Genomic DNA, 17,414 nt, shown 5'->3' with positions numbered 1-17,414 from the left:
CTAAAGGCTCCCTTCTTGAGACCACAACAGATCCTGAAACAGCTTTGGTTTGAAATGCTTTAATTTGAGACATCACTGAAGCCAGAGCAGTCCAGCATAATCAGGAGGGTTTTAACGTCCCCCTCCAAATCTTTTAAGTGCCAGATGCAGGTTCATCTGATTCATTCTATCATTTTATTTACAGAAAATACACAATGTATTTACAATATATTCTCAAATTGTCTAGTGATTATTTAAATTAGCCTATTTCTACATAGCAACAGTTTTTGAGCAACAAAACTATTGGAGATTTACAGCCTGGTAAAGAGGCAGCTGTACAGTCCACATTTGCTTAAACGGAGCTTGACTCATTCATATGACACAAAATAATGGTACTTAAAAACACAGCACAAGTGGTTCCAAAATATTTCAGATTCTGGCATCTATAAAGTTAACTATATATATTTTTTTTACACAAACAGTGGCCTTAAAAAACAAAGACGAACAAGAAAACATGACTCTTTTGCAACAATAAAAGAGCAGACATGAATAAAGCCGAGTGTTTAAACATAGTGTTTAAGTCGTGTTTGGAGAGGAGCTAAAGTAAAAGTTCAATTGCAGCTGAACTTTACTCACTGCGGATTATTGTTAACTCAACATATACTGTACAATCGCGCATTTTCTTTAATCTTGGTTCATGTGCAGACGAGCCCACCTAGCCTCTCATCCAATCAGCTGTGGCATCTGCACAGAGCCCCGTTGTGATTGGTCCAATCTCTCCAGGCGGCGCCCACTGCAGCAATTATCTTTACTTTACCTCACAACATTCGGATGTGTGTGTGTGTGTGTGTGTGTGTGTGTGTGTGTGTGTGTGTGTGTGTGTGTGTGTGTGTGTGTGTGTGTGTGTGTGTGTGTGTGTGCACGTCCGCTGCCTTTTCAGCGGCTGTGCATCCCAAATATCAGAAAGCTGAAGAACACAGTGACTCCCACGAGGGAGATGGTCGCAGGGGCGGTGAAGAACTGCCTGTAGTTGATGCGAAAGTACCACACCACGGCCAGTATCACCACAAACACGGGCACCACCAGGCTGCTGGTGCTGATGGCCACACCAGCGGCCCTGAATCCTCCAGAGACCCCAGAGCCGACTCCTGCTCCGGACCCGGACTGAGCCCCTTCCTCGGGTGTCGCCTCGTGCAGGGCCTGGGAGATGTGGCAGTGGATCACGCTGTTGTGTTTGATGTTTAGGGCGAGGAGCGTCTTCTTGGGATCCTGCAGCAACTGGCCTTGGTAGATCAGTTTGATTAGATGCTCCCGACCTGAGAAGTATTTACTGGAGAACAAGAGAGATGAGAAAGAAGAGTCGGTGAAATGCATATTTATGGACATTTTGGGAATTACGCTCATTTGTTTTTTTCAGAGCGAGATGAGTGCATCAATGCAATTCCCATGTCTGTATGATACATATGAAACTATCGCCTGCAGCTGCTTAGCTTAGCATAAAGAATGGGAGCAGGGGGGGAACAGCTAGCCAGGCTAAATGTCACACGAATTGGGAGGCAGGTTTTAAGCTCACCAACACATAATGTCCTGTTGAGTGACAAAGCAAAGTGTATAATTGACAGGAGGTTATGTTCTTGACTATTTCTTGGACTTCCTGGAGTCTGCTGATTGCTTGGCAACCGTAACAAACAAAAATACCCTCTTGTAAAACCACAAGGTGTCGTTCTTATACTTTGACATCGTGTGTTAATTAGCGTAAGTATCCTTATCGGTACTTATGCTAAGCTAACCAGACTGATGGCTGTAGCTTCACATGCAGCATACAGACATGAATGTGGTATCTTATGTTCTCATCAAACTCTCTGCAAAAAGTCAAAGAGGCATATATCCCAAAATGTGAAGTTATTCCGTGAACAACCTGCTGGAAGTCTTCAGCTGGATGTTTGGGGTGGTTTTACCTTTTCAGTACTCCCACCGTATCCTGTGGTTCGACAACCGCTACCTCCTCTGTGTCATTTAAATACTTCAGGCGGACAGAGATGGAAGTGACAGTGTTGGTGGGGGGAGAGATGATGCTGGACAACACAGGGATATGCTTGATAATCTTTTCATCTTCCTCCTCCTCATCCTCCTCCTCCTCCTCCTCCTCCTCCTCCTCCTCATCCTCCTCCTCGTCATCTGAAGCATGCAGTCTTCTAGCTTGTGGTTGTTTGCTTTGTATGTCCAGCAGGAGATCAGTCCTAACACCCTCAGCTGCCTCCCCGGTCCCATCCCCTTCCCCCCTCTCACACGATGGCTCACTGTTATCCGGCTTGTTCTCCTGAGAAGGTGGGGGAGTCTGCTGTTCCGGGTTGTCGGCGTTGGGCGATCCTACGCTGTAGCTGTCGTGGCCTCCGAGTCCGATCAGAGAGGCGTGAGCTCCCACAGTGAGGATGGTGCCCAGTATGTGGTCTCCCCGGTCGGCCACATGGGTTGAGAGCCAAGCGAAGGCGAGAGCCAGGACCAGGAGCAACACGCCGCCTGCTGCCGTCACCTCCTCCTCCATCCCATCCAGCATGGTCAGTGCACACACTGCCATCTCTGTCCTTCAAACCTGAAGACAAGACACAACACACATTTGATCATCGAGCCCTAAATCACAAATGTGCCTCAAAGAGGTTTACAGTCCGCAGAACAATTAGACACAATATTAAAAGGTCATCAACATACCACTCTCTCATATAATGGGAATCTGTCAAGAATGTATTTTATGGGAATATAATCTGGTTTTGCACATCATTACCTCTGTGAACGTTAGTTATTTTCTCATTTAATTATATATGTGTCAAGTTATTTAAATTACTTTCAACAAAAATAATTCCCCACTAACAACACAGTAGGATTGGAAGTAATAATTATACTGTGACTCTAGTTCTATTTGACCATTGTGGCAAATGGTGTTAATCGATGAAAACAGATTGTGTTGTGGTAATATTGGATGTACGTTTGCATCATAACAAAATACCTTGATTTGCCAAAAACAAGACATTCCCCATTTGCTTATTTCTTTCTTTAAACAGTTTCTCAAATTGTAATGTACTACAACATGCTAGTATATGAAGGCTGCAACTAATAATGCCAGCTGCCAATATATTTTAAATGGATCTATTAATTAAAGAAAAACATTTTAAAAACGTGACCTATTTTGTCCAACCAACAAGGTATTAATTTTACCAACATATGAGACGAGAAAAAAAATGAGGAGTGAATGATTATTTATTTATATTATCAAATAGTTCTATTGTTTGTATATATATATATGTTTAATAAATAATTAAATAAATAAATATATAATAATAAATAAATATATTAAATAAATAATATTATATATATATTTAAAAAAATATATATATATATATATATATATATATATATATAAATAAATATAGACGTCAGAAGCTATAGGATTCCCTCCAGACGTCCCACCCATCGCCAACAAACATGATGACAGAACATTCTAGCTCCCGTTTCTGTTTGTGAAAGAAAATGCACAAAACTAGACCACAAGCCTAAACTATCAAAGACAGCTCTGACCTCGCAGCACACTTGTATTCTGATGGAGTGAACTGAATGCCTGCACATGCAAACAAAGCTCCTTTAAACCAGACGCCCATTGCTCTGGTTTTATACACAGACAGCATGCAAAGATAGTACTTCATAACGCAGTAACCACATACACATGTCCTGATTACGAGCAGGTGTGCAACACTTTGACGAGGTACTGCCGTGAGTTAAAAGTACTTCACGTTTGAGAGTAACTCGACGTGAAGCCGATAGCAGGTCAACAGCTGTAAAGAAATGTCCAAACAGCCAGCTGGTCAAAGACGCGTCAGCGGGGATTTCTGAAGCCACGTTCGTCATGAGAATCGACATTTTGACCACACGACGTGGCGATACGTCACCTAGCTTAATCTCCTGTGGCGCTCACCTGTTCTGCTGTACTTTAAGTTGCTAGTCGGCGAGCTAAGTTAGCTTGCAAGCTAGCCTACCTTGCTAGCTTAAAAAAAATTTAAAAAAACGACCGTCGGCTGTTTGCGGCTCTCGGTTCGGTTTTCGTCGCAATAGTTTTTTAAACTGGACGCAGATGTCGCGCGGACGCCTGCGCGTGGTCTGTCGTGTCGGTGCGAGACGATCTTACCTGCCAGCGGAATGGATCAGTGCATGTTTGAAGACGAGGCTAAAATGCTAGTTAGCAGCTGCTCCTGAAAAACCACATAATAAACACAGAGGCGACGAGCCGGCGTGACGTCACCGCCGGGCAAGCGGGGAGCGCTTGTTTTGGATTCGGTGCACGCCTGTTGCTCCTCTCGGTCACGCGACAATAACTATACTATAATATAATAACAGTGCGGGAGGACTATTTACGATGCGGACGATTTTGGGATATATTTACATGTACTTAGGCACTGTACTACTGCAACGGGGCATTATAGGAGGTTTGGAAAAACTATTTGCGTCACCACTAAACTAAAATCTTGGTTTTACATTAATACATGCGTAAACATAATCTAGATATACAGCGGCAGGTCAAAAGGTCACACGTTTCATTATGAGTACTTTTGGCACTTTAAGTATCTTTTAAGTACTTTTAAGTATCCCAGATTATACTTACACACTTTTATTTAAGTACCTTCTGAATTCAGGGCTTGTACTTAACTACGTTTTAAACAGTGTCTGAAGAAGTATTCACATCTTTTGCTAACGTTAGAGAAACAATATCAAGAAGTAAAAATCCTGAACTCTTTATGCAGTCAGATGGCCCTGTCAGTGTTCTATTATAATATAATATTGAATTATATGTGTCAGCAGTATTTTAATGTTGTAGCTATTTGAGTTATAACAAATGTTATTGGATTTCCTTATTCCTATTCTTTTTAATCTATACATTAAACAATTAGTATGTGTTTTGTATTTCAAATATTAATCTGGTATGAAGTAACCATTGCTCTGAAGTCTCCTCTTATATTGAAGTAAAGTAGCATGTTTTTAATTGCACTGATGTCTTTATGTGGATTCTGGACAGTTTTTAAGCAGAAATACCAAACAATTACAATCCTAATATTACTACCACTGTTGATTTTAGTAGCAGGAGTAGTAGTAATGCATATTTATCATAAGGTATTCTATTTCTGTCGATCCTGTAATTTAAAGAAGCTATATGCATAATTTCCTGTCCCATTATTTCTTTTATACAAGCACTTTGTTGCTGAAATTAGAATTAAAACAACGCAACCATCCAAACCAAAACAATATCAATCCATTAAAAGTAAATACATCACAATCCAACAGGAGCTAAAGTTGTATTCATTTATATTTTCTTAGAGAAACTCTTCAAGGAGTTCAAGGCGCTCCACAATGTGATGTCACAGGAGAGTCCCGTCGGTACTCAGGAGGAGGTAATCCCTCAAGGATCTGGGAATGTCCAGTTCACTGACCGCTGGGAAACATCGGCCTCCGAGGCGCATGCGTATAGCACAGCGACAGAGATGCTGCAGAGAGCGAGGCCGAGCGCACCGCTGGCGCACCAAGTCGAAGAAAGGCCGGCGCTCCTGAGGCATCTGGAGGGACAAGCGGAAACGATGTTGATGAGGCCGGGAAACAAGACGAGAAGCGGCGACCTTAAAACACGGCTCACCTCACATATCTCCGTGGACAGAGAGTCCACCCACTCACGGGGAGGGAGGCATGTGTACGAGTTCAGCATCACCTCCAGAGTGGCAGGAGAGAGGACACACTTCTTCAACATCTGGAGACAGGACGGAAAACATTATAAACACTATCGAGTCCCAATATTAAAAGAGGATGCATATTTACAGAATCACAGTATTTTCACGACATCATCATTGCATTGTTGTTCAGATGTTTTGTAATATTAGACTCTTCGCTAAGCTGACATTTTGTGGAATGTTAGACAACATGCTTCACATTTCCTGAATAATAATAATAAACACTTTTGCATGATTGGTTTGATCTGCCTTCTCTTTCCCTGTTTGAACACTTCTTTGTAATTAGAGCACTAACATAATCGCACAATATTTGACTTTTAAAAAAAATAAAAATGATTGGTAATTATCTCAGCTGTTGAATGTGGTTCTTCTTTTGAGTCGTTCTTTCAGCCTGTGGTTTCAGTGTAAAGAAGTTTTTATTTCACATTGTGTATTTGATGCCCTGGAATGTATGATGAGCTCCGTGCGGACAGTGTGCAGGTCTTGTGTCAAACATGGTTGAGAGAAGCAGGTAATTGGTTGGGTTCAGATTAATGTCAGGGGGAAACTCCCACAACACGAGAATTCAACAATTTCTTGTACCACTTACTCACCTGTCGACCAGGTGTGCATTAGAAAACAACTCATTTTACTTGTATCAGTATCACGCCCTCTCAGTGTGCTTGTTTTTAACCTTTGGTGAAACAGGCTTCGCTCCGTGGTTCAGAAGTGAGCGTGCTATAGCTTCCGGTTGCTGACCTGGGTAATCTTCAACCACCTGGAGGAACAAGCAGAACAGAGTTGATCCCTCTGCCTGAGCTGAACACCACCGGCTTCCCAACTTCACGCATGGCTCTGAGTAACCCCCAACCCCCTTCATGAGCTATACCTGCATCAGACAGTCCATTGGCGTGTATCCCGCACAGTTGGCAACGTCTGCCTTCGCTCCACGCTGCAGGAGGACGTCCACAATCCGGGGGCAGCAGTTGGCGCAGGCATTGTGCAGAGGGGTGTGCTGCTTCCTGCCTGCAGTTCTGGGGTCAGCTCCTGCAGCCAGCAGCTTTTCAATCACACGCAGGTAGCGGCCGGCCTCGGAGGGCCTCTCCGCCGCGGAGCATGCGGCGTTCAGAGGGGTCTCTCCCTCTTGATTCGTGGCCAACACGTCTGCTCCGTGACTGAGGAAGAGCTCCACGTGCTCCTCCAGGCCTCGCCGGGCGGCCACATGCAGAGGCGTGAGTCTCGACTCCCTCTTCTTCACACTGACATCCGCACCTGCGGCTATCAGCAGCTCCGCACACCTGGAACAAAAGACACATGTCTGCATCTGCAAAGACATCCAGTCTTTTCACTCTGACATTCATTCAAGTTTTCTTGATGTTTTACCATGTGTCTTATTTTCTCTTCAGACTTGTGTTACTACAGTTAACATGCAACTCAAATTTAGTTTACCCAAGGACCCCAGTAGAGATTACTGATATCAATATATAGCACGAATGGTTTCGTTGCCAGCTCCTCCATCACTCACTGGAATGACTGGACGGAGGTGCAGAGGTGAAGAGGAGCGCTGCCGTCTGCAGCCGTCCCTTCAGGATCTGCTCCGTGAGAGAGCAGCAGCTGCACACAGACGGCGTGGCCGCCCACGCAGGCGTCATGGAGGGCCGTGTTTCCTCCGGGGTCAGCGTTCACCTCGGCCCCACGAAACAGCAGCTCCTCCACACACCCTGTGTGTCCTCTGCCGGCAGCCAGGCGTAACGCTGAAGTCTGCTTCACCTTGGAGCTCAGCGTCCACATGCCTGCTGACAAGAGGAGAGGCTCGCAGGAGAGGGTCACGTGTCATGTGAGATCGTGACAGGTCTGGAGCTCGTACCCATCTCTGGAGCCCACAGCATCTCCTCCTGCACCGTCTCCATCAGGGCGTTGACCATCGTGGGGTCCTTCAGCACCGCGTACACTCCTTTCATGTCCCCACACATGAAGGTGTTGTGGACGGCCGTGTCTCTGCAACGGACCTGTGGCGGAGGGGCCCGGACCTGCTGGAGCCGCTGCTGCCTCGGAGGAGGCCTGGGGGCCCGGGGCAGCGGGTCCCTGGTCATGGCTCTCCTATGAGCCAAGGCTCGCCGAGCATCCTCCCAGTCCTGAAGCTCCTGCTCCAGTCTCAGGGAGCGCAGTGAGGTGGAGGTGAACGGAAACGTGTCCTTTGACATGGCACCATAAAGTGAACTTTTGACAAGTTGTGTTAATACATTTTAAGCCATTTCCTCCACACATTAAACTGTGCAAAGCAACAGGGGCTTTGCCTGAAGCACTGGGCAGTTACCGTTCAGAGAAAATGTCAGCCCACAGCTACTCACCCTTCACTGGAACTGGTGTGAGTCACAGGCGTCCAAGCAGAGGTCAAGTGCTGTAAATAATTTCATAATATTTTATAAATCAGTCTAATTTCCCCATGCGATGTTAAATATCACGATTCAAAATGCAACGTTCCTTTATGGACATGTTCACACGCGTGTTACTTAAACAACGTCAGCACTGGTTATGAATAGATCAGAATGCAAGCTGATACTTGTATTACCCCTAATGACCACCAGGTAGCAGCATCGATCGCATGTTTATATCTCACCATAAACAGCAAACTCACCAAAGAACCAAGAAACGTCAAGATAGATGTGTCACCACTTGTTACAGTTTTAAAAGTTAACGTTTTAAACGTCTCCCAGTTGTTTTCCTGTTGCAGTTACAATTAGCTTATTTGTGTTTAGGTAATAATTAATGAACATTACTGGTAAATCATTTTGGTGACATATAGAGAAATTATTGTATTTGAAGTGTGTATTTGGGTGTGTGTTACTTTTCCCCAGCGGAATAGCCAACTATATACAACAGTGGCGCATTGTCTTTCTCCCATCTCACGTTTCTTTCTTTTACAGCTTTAACATGTATTCGTAATATTTAGACACTCCATCTAAATCGCAAAAGCAAAAAAAAAAGAAACGAAACGAATGCGGTGAAATCAGGTAGCGAATCATCTCGCTTTGCTCCGACGTTCTTTGATTAAAAAAAACAAACATCGGCGACGTCATCACGTTGCGTTTTGAACGTGGCGGCGCGCCACCGAGAAGCAGAAGTTTTCGACTCGTTAGCTCGCTTGCCTAGCAACGTGCGCGTGGGACATTGAAGGCGCGTGGGGCAAAGCGACAAGTCATGTTTACGCGCAGTCACTGAATGGCGTTCGACGTCTCGGTAAGTTTGGCGTGCAGACTGATCAAATCCGGCTTTTCATCGCGATATCTCACGTCCGCGATGGTTAAGTGAAACAAACCCGGCTACCGTCGCTTACCGTCTGCTCGCGACATGTTGAATGCATCGCTTCATAACGTGTTTATTAGGTTTCATCTGGTACCCGGATGTTTATTGCTGCGCGTGCTGTCAAGCCAAGTGACCGGTGTGTCGTTCCCTCTTGTTACAGACCTGCAACTTAAGAGGCCTGTTCAGCATTGGCGAGGACTTCGATGATGAGGTGAATCACAGCAGGAAGACACACCTGATGTTACGTAACTGTCAGTGCGGACTGCTCCCAGGACGACCCTCCTCCTGTCACCCCTCTCTCACTGTGTGTGTGTGTTTCCTTCCTTCCTTCCTTCCTTCCTTCCTTCCCAGGACCTGCTCGGGACAGACTGGGCTGCCGGCTCATCGTCTGGACCTGCTGCCGTGTCGTCCTGCTCGCTGCGGGCTTCCTCTGTCTCTCTCGGAGGGCCGGAGACAAACTGCCTTCAGCCCGCTGGAGGGAGATCTGCAGCCCGGTGTGACGGCGCCGCATCAAAGAGCGTGAGCACGCACACCGCTGCTGGACAGACTGCTCTGGGTCAGGGTTTGAGACGGCCCTCCTCCTCGTCCTCTGCGCAGCCTCTTCCTCCCGCACCGGATGCCTCTCGGCCTAATTTGGCTTCGCAACAGAGTCCCGCTGTCGCGGAGGGAGAGCCGAAGCGGCCCTGTGCGCCTCAGGACGATTTTGATGATTGGGATGTTGACCTCGCGGACCTGGACGAGTGCGACCGCCAGATGGGACTGCCTCCTGCTCCAGTCCCGCCTGCGTCTTCATCCAAAACGCTGCGTCCTCCAACCTGTGGGGGGGTTCAGACACACCCTGATCGGCCCCTGAGAGACTTCGGCACCGCGCGCCAGGCTTCTGGCTCATTCGGTCATAACCTGCCTTCTCGGGCCTCCTCCACTCCTCTCTTACGATCCCCAAATCCACGCCCTGCTTACCTGTCAGCCCCTCCACAGAGTCCCGGTGTGTTCCCAGGCCTTAGTGCATCTTCTCCTGGTCCCAGCCCCATTTCCAAGACAATAGCCAGGCCCCAGAGGCCGTGGGCCACTCCAGGACCCTCCCCTCGGGGCCACGTCCTCTTTGAGACCGTCTCCCCGGCGCCCTCTTCCTCCCCGTCGCTGAGCCCTCATCCCCGTCACACACCGGTCTTCACCAACCGCCTGGTCCAGTTGGTGTCAGCCTCCAATAAGCTCCCTAACAACAAGAGGCCTCGGTCTGAGCCTCATCGGACGAGGACGAGGCGCTTCCCCGGCCCCGCTGGATTCCTGCCTCAGCAGGTTAGTCTCCTCTAGCGCGGCTAGAAAGTCCTAGTTAGTGTCTGCACGTTTGCAGTGTGTTGACACTACAGCGTTCGCATCACACATAATCCCACATTGTCAGCAATAATGCTGCAGCTCTGTGTTTTTTGTCACCTAAGCTCTAATCAAATTACTGTCAAGGAAATCTATCGTTTATGTGTTTTTGTTTTTCCACCACGTAATATTCACATTTCAGTTTAAAAGTTAACATTTTAAACGTCTCCCAGTTATTTCCCTGTTGCAGTTGTTGCAGTTACAATTAGCTTACTTATGTTTGGGAAATGAATAATGAACATTAGTGATAAATAATTTTTTTCTTCCGTCTCAGCCGCAGGGTCAGAACCTGGACGACATCGTGGTCTCTGTCCCTCAGACTCCTGCTCACGGTGTTGTGGCCCGGTCGCCCAGCCAGGTAACAACAGCCGAGTGTGTCGATGACTTATTCAGGTCCTCGAGGTGCATGTGCGGTTCACCGAATTCACTTTTCTTCTTTTTATTTGTCAAGTTATGGAGAGAAATGTTTGGAACAGAGGAGCAATAAAGTACACATTTTCCTGTCGGCTGAAAATAATATAGTTACGAATGAACGTTTTTACTATTTGGTGTTAACAACATGCTTTCATATTCCTGACATGACTAGTAGTTTGGTTCCCAGGATGCCTTTTTTGTTTTTCATATTGATATGGATGTTGAACCATTCACACAATCTGACTGCGTGGGCACCGTGAAGAGAGAATAAAACGACGTCTGTTGAAAACACAAACCTGAGCTTTTCAAGCCAGGTGTGCCCGGTAACGAAGTCTTTTAAACCGTTTTGACTCTCTTGTAAAGGACTCCAGCTCACAGACGGACGAAGACGAGTTCGGCGGCGGCGGCTGGGCAGCGATGAAGGCCGAGATGGGATTGGATGAGAGGAACCCCTCATGCTTCCTGCACTCTTACAGTGTTGTCATGGTGCTCCGCAAGGTGATTGCCCATTACTGCAGATGGTTGTTGTTAATAATAATAATAATAATAATGCATTTAATTTTATATAGCGCTTTTCATAATACTCAAAGACACTTCACATAATTAAAACATCCTAAAAGCTAAAAATAAATAAATAAGAATAGCTAAAGTACAGGTAAAACAAATAAAACAAATAAATAGGGACTTTGAGTCGCTCGGACCCTGATAAGAAAAAAATAAATAAAAATTGTTGTTCACTTCCGAACATAAACCGCCACCGAAGACGTCGTGCTAAAACTCTTATTTCAGTCCAGTTCAAGCGTTTGTGGAGAGCGCGTTCATATTTACATTTAGGTCGTCGCTTAAATATTCATCCTCCGTGATAACAGTGTGTCGCTGCTGGAGGTCTATTGGCATAATCGGGACAAATGGAGGAGCTGTTCCAGAGGCGTTTTTGTAATTACAAACGGCAAGATCACCATCAATCACGCTAATGAGGGACTCCGCCGTTCTTCTGATTCTCCGTGCGTCATCTCCCGAGGAATAACTCGCGCCAGTTTTCAGCCCGAGTCACCGGCGAGGCTCATTCAGGTGAAGCCGGTTTACATGGACCTCGGCGTCCCAAAATCCCTGTTGGCATGGATAAACAAATTAACACACAGCCCCCCCCCCCCTTTGTTGACTGAACCTGTTATTGCAGCGCAGCAACTGGATCGTCCCGACAGTAAATGAATAAACAATGAGTATTCATCAGATTAATATTCTTCTACAATGTTCTCAATCGGGAAAGTTTCATTTTATAGACTGATCATGTGTGCATTGCTGCGTCTTTCTCAATGCCACCACCAGATGGCGCCAGAAATGTTTACATCTCTTCTCCAAATTAAGTATAAATAAATAAAAAATGATCTAAATGCGTGTACAACTTTTATTTAGAGAAACGCTTGTATACATACCTCAAGACGCGACCTTCACGGCTGGCATAGTAACATTATACTGACGCATTATAATCTCACGGAGCCCAAGGTTGATTTATTGGAATTGCTTGTTTTAGCTGACCAACGATATAGAGTTCACTATCATTTATGACAAAGGAAAGCTTTCCATTGAAAAATAATTTGACAGATAAATTGATGTGATAATTCCTAGGTCAATATATTGTCACGCTCAGATCTGGAAAAAGTCATTCATGCACTCATTTTCTCTCGACTCGACTACTGCAACTCCCTCCTTTCCGGCATAAATCAAAAATCCATCTCCCGCCTCCCAACTAGTCCAGAATGCAGCAGCTCGGCTTCTGACTGGTTCTAACAGACGGCGTCACATGACTCCAGTCCTGGCCTCTCTCCACTGGCTCCCTGTTTAGTTTTAGAATTGATTTTAAGATTTTGCTGCTCACTTTTAAAGCGCGCCTGAGTCTGGCCCCAAGCTACATCATTGAAACGTTAGCCCCATATGAGCCAGCTCGCAGCCTTAGATCCTCCGGTGGGGCCCTTCAAGGCCCTTCAAGGCCCTTCTGACCGTTCCAAAGTCAAGGCTTAAATCAAAGGGTGACCGTGCTTTTGCCATCAGAGCCCCTCGACTTTGGAACGACCTACCTGAGGGGATAAGACTAGCAGAATCAGTAGCTTCTTTTAAATCACTTCTTAAAACCCATTTTTATAGAACTGCTTTTAAGTGATGTCGTCCTTTTATGCAGTTCTTTGTTTCCCCTATTTTAGTTTGTCTGTTCTGCTTTATTTTGTATGTTTTAATTTTCTATTCCTCTATTGTGTTCATTGCCTCATGTATTTTCTGAAATGTTTACTTGTATTGATGTTATGTTTTTACCTTGCTTGTATGTAGAGCACTTTGTAAACTCTGTTTTTTAAAGGTGCTATATAAATAAATGTATTATTATAAATATACTGTGTTGTTTCCCGTCCCTGTAGGCTGCACTGAAACAGCTGGCGAAAAACAAAGTGCCCAACATGGCCGTGCTCCTGAAGAGCATCATCCACACGCACGCCGATGCCAAGGCTGTGTTCAAAGACCCGACGGGTAGGGAGGGGACACTCGCACAAAGAAATGTGTATCAACTTGCAAATACAAGGTGCACAATACGGAGCTGAAATGCTGTGCGGAGTGATGGGCGAATAGAAGGAGAGGGAGCCGGCTGCTGCCCCGCCCCCCCCGCCCCGTGCCCGCTGAGATCTCGCCCGATCGAGTTCAGCCGCAGTAACGCTTAATTCCGCACGTATACACACGCGTATAGTACACGGTACACGGTACACACTCGTCTGTGCTGCCGCTTCCTTCCTTCTCCTCCTCCGTCTTAAGCCCTTGCCCTTTTGTGTCTGATCCTCCTCTTAAGCCGAGGTTGCCATGTTTCCCCCCCCCCCCCCCCCCCCCCCCACCCACCAGAGAGCGGCCGCACGAGGTGTGCTGATTGCGAACACTCGGGGAATGGATGTCGTACTCGACACGGGACTTAAATGCTGATTAGGGATTCAATTGCCGTAGATTGGCATCAGCAGTGGATGGATGGGTTTAAAGTCCTTGTGACACCACGAGGGAGCGATCTGTCAGTAATGGGCCTCCCACCCGCTGCAGGCCGTGTGGCTGTATACAGGATGTACCCGTCCTGAAAGATCAGCCCATTAATCCATCAGGTGTGGACTTTTCTTTTTTTTTTTCCCGTCTTTTCAGATATTTTTTAAAAGATAAGATAGGAAGAATATTGCCTGATTTAATTGATGATGAAAATGGTTATTGCAGCAACACTATTGCATCGATTGTGATCCTTTTTTTTTTGTTTGTTTTCAGTAGTCTATCACGAGTGTGACGATGTTATAGGCGGGTGATAACCTCCATGTCGGAAAAGTAAAGCCATCGTTGAAGTGACTTCAATTCGTTCAAGTGGTACTCTCTTTAGAGAGTTCATTTTCTTAAATATAGCATCTCTTTGATGATATTTAGTTTTGGAGGTTCAACAGATCTTTATTTTAATAATTTAGGTTTTCTCCCAAGATATCCTGAGGTGCTCTACACTTATCTCTCGTAATAGGTTTACGAGAGGTAAGTGTCGAGTACCTCCAGGATCTCTTGGACCCCGCAAGAAGTCACTGTTTTCAAATGACGCTCTTGTTCATTTCTCTCACTGTTCTGTGAAATACTATTTTTGGACTGAAGGGGAGATTCAGGGGACCGTGCATCGGCGTCTCCTGGAGGACCGAGCGGAGGAGCTGAAGGTCGGCTCTGTGCTCCTGCTCAAACAAGTGAGACTCATCGCTTCCGCGTCATTAAAGTTTAAAGATGGTAGCTGCGCCGCAGTGTTATCGCTTCACCCCGCGGTTACACATCTGTTCCTGGCTCGCTCTGTGAACAGGTGGGCGTGTTTTCCCCCTCCCATCGTAACCATTACCTGAACGTGACACCCAACAACCTGCTGAGGATCTACGCCCCCGATGGAGTCGGTCTGTCCTCCACTCGGCTGCCCCCGCTCGTCCTGGTGAGCGACCGTCTGCTGGAAACGAGAATAGACACAGTCCAACAAATATGAAGTCTGTCATCCAGAATAATGCGTCAAGCTGTCAGCTGTCCCTTCAAAGGATTTTCTTTTTCTTTTTTTTTTCCCCATCCTATTTTTCCATCCAGGAGCCGATGTCCCAAGCGGGTTCCCCCCCCGCCGTCCTCCAGGGGACCGTGTCTCGCATGCAGCTGGTGTTTGACGAGGAGGATGACGAGGGACAAGAGGGAGGCGAACACCCGAAAGCCCCAAGAGACACTCGGGCCGGCTCCAGCAGAGGCCCCCAACAGCATGCTGGGAGCCCAGCACCACTGGACGCGGGCTGGGATGCAGGTGGGGGACCCTCTTAATGTGTAATAACACTTGTGGTGAAAGAGCGACATCCATTCTAGTGACATCCTGAGGTCGCCTGAAGCGGCAGACGCCAATAAGAATCAGTTCTGCTCATGAAACCAGCGGCGGCTTTGAGGCGTTCGACCTGCTGACTCGAACCCAATCTAACTGCAGTCGATCAAAGAAAAAAAAAATGTTTTCAGATGTTCAGAAAAACAAGGCAGCAGAGCCTGCGTTTGTATTTTAAAATGACATCATTAGTCAGATCAGCCGCCAACTCATTACTATTCGTCTAATAATTATAGGAAACATGGAGATTAATCCGAATGTGAAATGGCTCCAGGCACTTTAATATCTTTCAGTCAAAGTCTTGTCCAGAGTCAAATATTTCAGCCACTTTTTACTGAATAGACAATCGACTTCTCCAGAGGATGAATCCTAATGAATTTGATCCATCAACAGAGCAGAAATTCAGGGGGGAAAAAAAGAAAAGACTTTGTAGATATCGAGGAGAGGACATTCTCTTGTTCCAGCAGCAAGAAAACGGAGAAAAATAGCAATTTGAATCGAATAAAATCCCAAAAGGAGTTTAAAGAAATCCCAGCAGGCCCCGTCCTCCTGTACACATGTCGAGGTGTCCGCAGGCCGGACACTGGTACCTAAGTGTGCATGCACAAAATGAGAGGGATTAAAAGTGCTTTATGAAAACAGAAGGTATCATAATAGACCTGTAGTAGAGGGTACAGGTCACCTTTTTCCTTTTTTAAATCTTAACGATGGCAACAATAAATCCCTCCATCCTTTCGTAAAATGCAACCAAGAAAACGTGTGTTTATTTTCCAAATTGACCCAAACAGTTAATTGAGCTGATTTTTTTATTTTTTTTTATTTTTTCTGAACAAGTGAGTAATGGTTTGAACGCGGTCATCTTCAGACCGATTCATTGTTCAGATAAACGCTCTCACTGCACACAAAACGGCATTAAACTGTCAACAAGCAGCCTACTGGCTAAAGCTCGTAGGTCATTTCTACAGCCGTCCAAAAAAAAAAAAAGGGGAAAAGTTTCCCCCGACAGTCTTTTTTTTTTACACAGCTGTTAAGATTACACATTTACAACGCTTTTGTTTTCTCGACGCTTCTCCCAGGCAGGAAATGATGTCTCCATTTTCTGTCAGTCGAATTGTACGCGATGACACGTCAGGCGTTCTTAATCGATCTGCGTCTTGTCCGTTTGTCTTGTAGATGATGACCTGGATGAACTGCTGGGAGAGCTACCTGAGGAATCCTACAGCCTTTGAATGTTACATCGGCAAACCCTCCGTGGCGACTGGGCTTTCGTTCACAGCCGAGACCGCAGCGAAGACGTTCTCCTTTTCTTTCTTTTTTTTGTTCCCCTGGCGTCACCTCTTTGAATATCCCAGTCGTCGGACCACTGAAGAGCCCGTGAAGACGTATCCGGTTCATAAACGCCACAGAGAGTCGTCTCCAGTTAATTTGCCATTTCTGCGCATCGCCGCTGATTGATGCCCACTCTCGGAAGTCAACGCATGCTCATTGATTCATTACAAAAGCGTTGGGAAAAAAAAAACCCAGCTCTGTTTTGATTTCACCTTCACAAAGAATATAATTAGTCTGCGTGTTGGGGATGCAGCCCCCCCAACCCCCCTACTTTACTTTCGTCGTTATCCGCTGGTGCACTTTTACTTCGGCAACCTTGAAACGAACAATTAATCTACACTGCATTGATTTGCTAATCATGCAAAAATAAAAAAGCGAGGTGAGGCTCTTTTATATGTTTTTTGTCCAGTTTGTTAGTGTCTGTTTGTCTGCGTTCCAGAGTGGAGTAGATCCACCGTGACCCAGCTTGCTGGCCATGCGTGAGGAGGTGTCTCTGAGTCGGGTGGTTCTGGGCAGGGAGGTAGTCTCAGACTCTCATGTGGTGTACTTAACCCAAAAGAAGTGTTTATCCAGCCCAGTCTGCAGAGAGCCAGCTCATCACGGGTGGAGTTGTACTGTGACTAACAGGCTCTTTAAAAGATTAAAGATTCAGGTTAATCCTCTGCCTTTTTTTTCTATTTGGTGTAAAATGCCGCTGCTTAAATTGCCCGGTCGATGTTAAAAAAAAAAAGAAAAAAAGGGAGGGATAAGTACAGTTGACAGTCCAGTATGTAAGTGATGTTCAGTGGTTTTGGCTGCAGAGTTAAACTGACATTCTGTACAATGACTTTGTGGTGAAAGTGTGATGGTGTTTACGTCCATAGGGGCTGAACATGCTT

The 17,414-nt window shown here is 45.9% G+C and overlaps 3 protein-coding genes across 4 annotated transcripts; 1 reads left to right on the top strand and 2 right to left on the bottom strand.

The window, feature by feature from the left end:
* Positions 1-43: 43 nt before the first annotated feature.
* tmub2 (transmembrane and ubiquitin-like domain containing 2) lies at positions 44-4,267 on the bottom strand. Its single transcript, XM_034538528.1, has 3 exons — positions 4,157-4,267; positions 1,938-2,572; positions 44-1,309 (listed from the first exon to the last, which is right to left on the bottom strand). Exons 2-3 carry the CDS (start codon positions 2,555-2,557, stop codon positions 916-918), a joined length of 1,014 nt encoding a protein of 337 aa, XP_034394419.1. The 5' UTR covers positions 2,558-2,572; positions 4,157-4,267; the 3' UTR covers positions 44-915.
* Positions 4,268-5,234: 967 nt separating this feature from the next.
* asb16 (ankyrin repeat and SOCS box containing 16) lies at positions 5,235-9,306 on the bottom strand. Of its 2 annotated transcripts, XM_034540397.1 has the most exons (8): positions 9,061-9,306; positions 8,075-8,124; positions 7,591-7,943; positions 7,249-7,516; positions 6,613-7,021; positions 6,418-6,501; positions 5,654-5,764; positions 5,235-5,576 (listed from the first exon to the last, which is right to left on the bottom strand). In XM_034540397.1, the coding sequence occupies exons 1-8, from the start codon at positions 9,085-9,087 to the stop codon at positions 5,382-5,384; spliced, it is 1,497 nt and encodes a 498-aa protein (XP_034396288.1). In that variant the 5' UTR covers positions 9,088-9,306; the 3' UTR covers positions 5,235-5,381. The 2 variants fall into 2 exon arrangements, with proteins under 2 accessions (XP_034396288.1, XP_034396287.1); XM_034540396.1 differs by having other exon boundaries at positions 5,235-5,764.
* Positions 8,808-16,929, top strand: hrob (homologous recombination factor with OB-fold). Its single transcript, XM_034540395.1, has 10 exons — positions 8,808-8,963; positions 9,190-9,240; positions 9,381-10,328; positions 10,678-10,761; positions 11,181-11,315; positions 13,229-13,337; positions 14,469-14,554; positions 14,665-14,787; positions 14,934-15,138; positions 16,381-16,929. The coding sequence occupies exons 1-10, from the start codon at positions 8,946-8,948 to the stop codon at positions 16,434-16,436; spliced, it is 1,815 nt and encodes a 604-aa protein (XP_034396286.1). The 5' UTR covers positions 8,808-8,945; the 3' UTR covers positions 16,437-16,929.
* The last annotated feature ends 485 nt before the right edge of the window (positions 16,930-17,414 follow it).

This window comes from Cyclopterus lumpus, chromosome 8, assembly GCF_009769545.1.
Source record: "Cyclopterus lumpus isolate fCycLum1 chromosome 8, fCycLum1.pri, whole genome shotgun sequence".
In the NCBI taxonomy this organism is placed as follows: domain Eukaryota; kingdom Metazoa; phylum Chordata; class Actinopteri; order Perciformes; family Cyclopteridae; genus Cyclopterus; species Cyclopterus lumpus.
The sequence above is the reverse complement of the archived record's forward strand: the minus strand, read 5'-3'. Positions and strand labels throughout refer to the sequence as shown.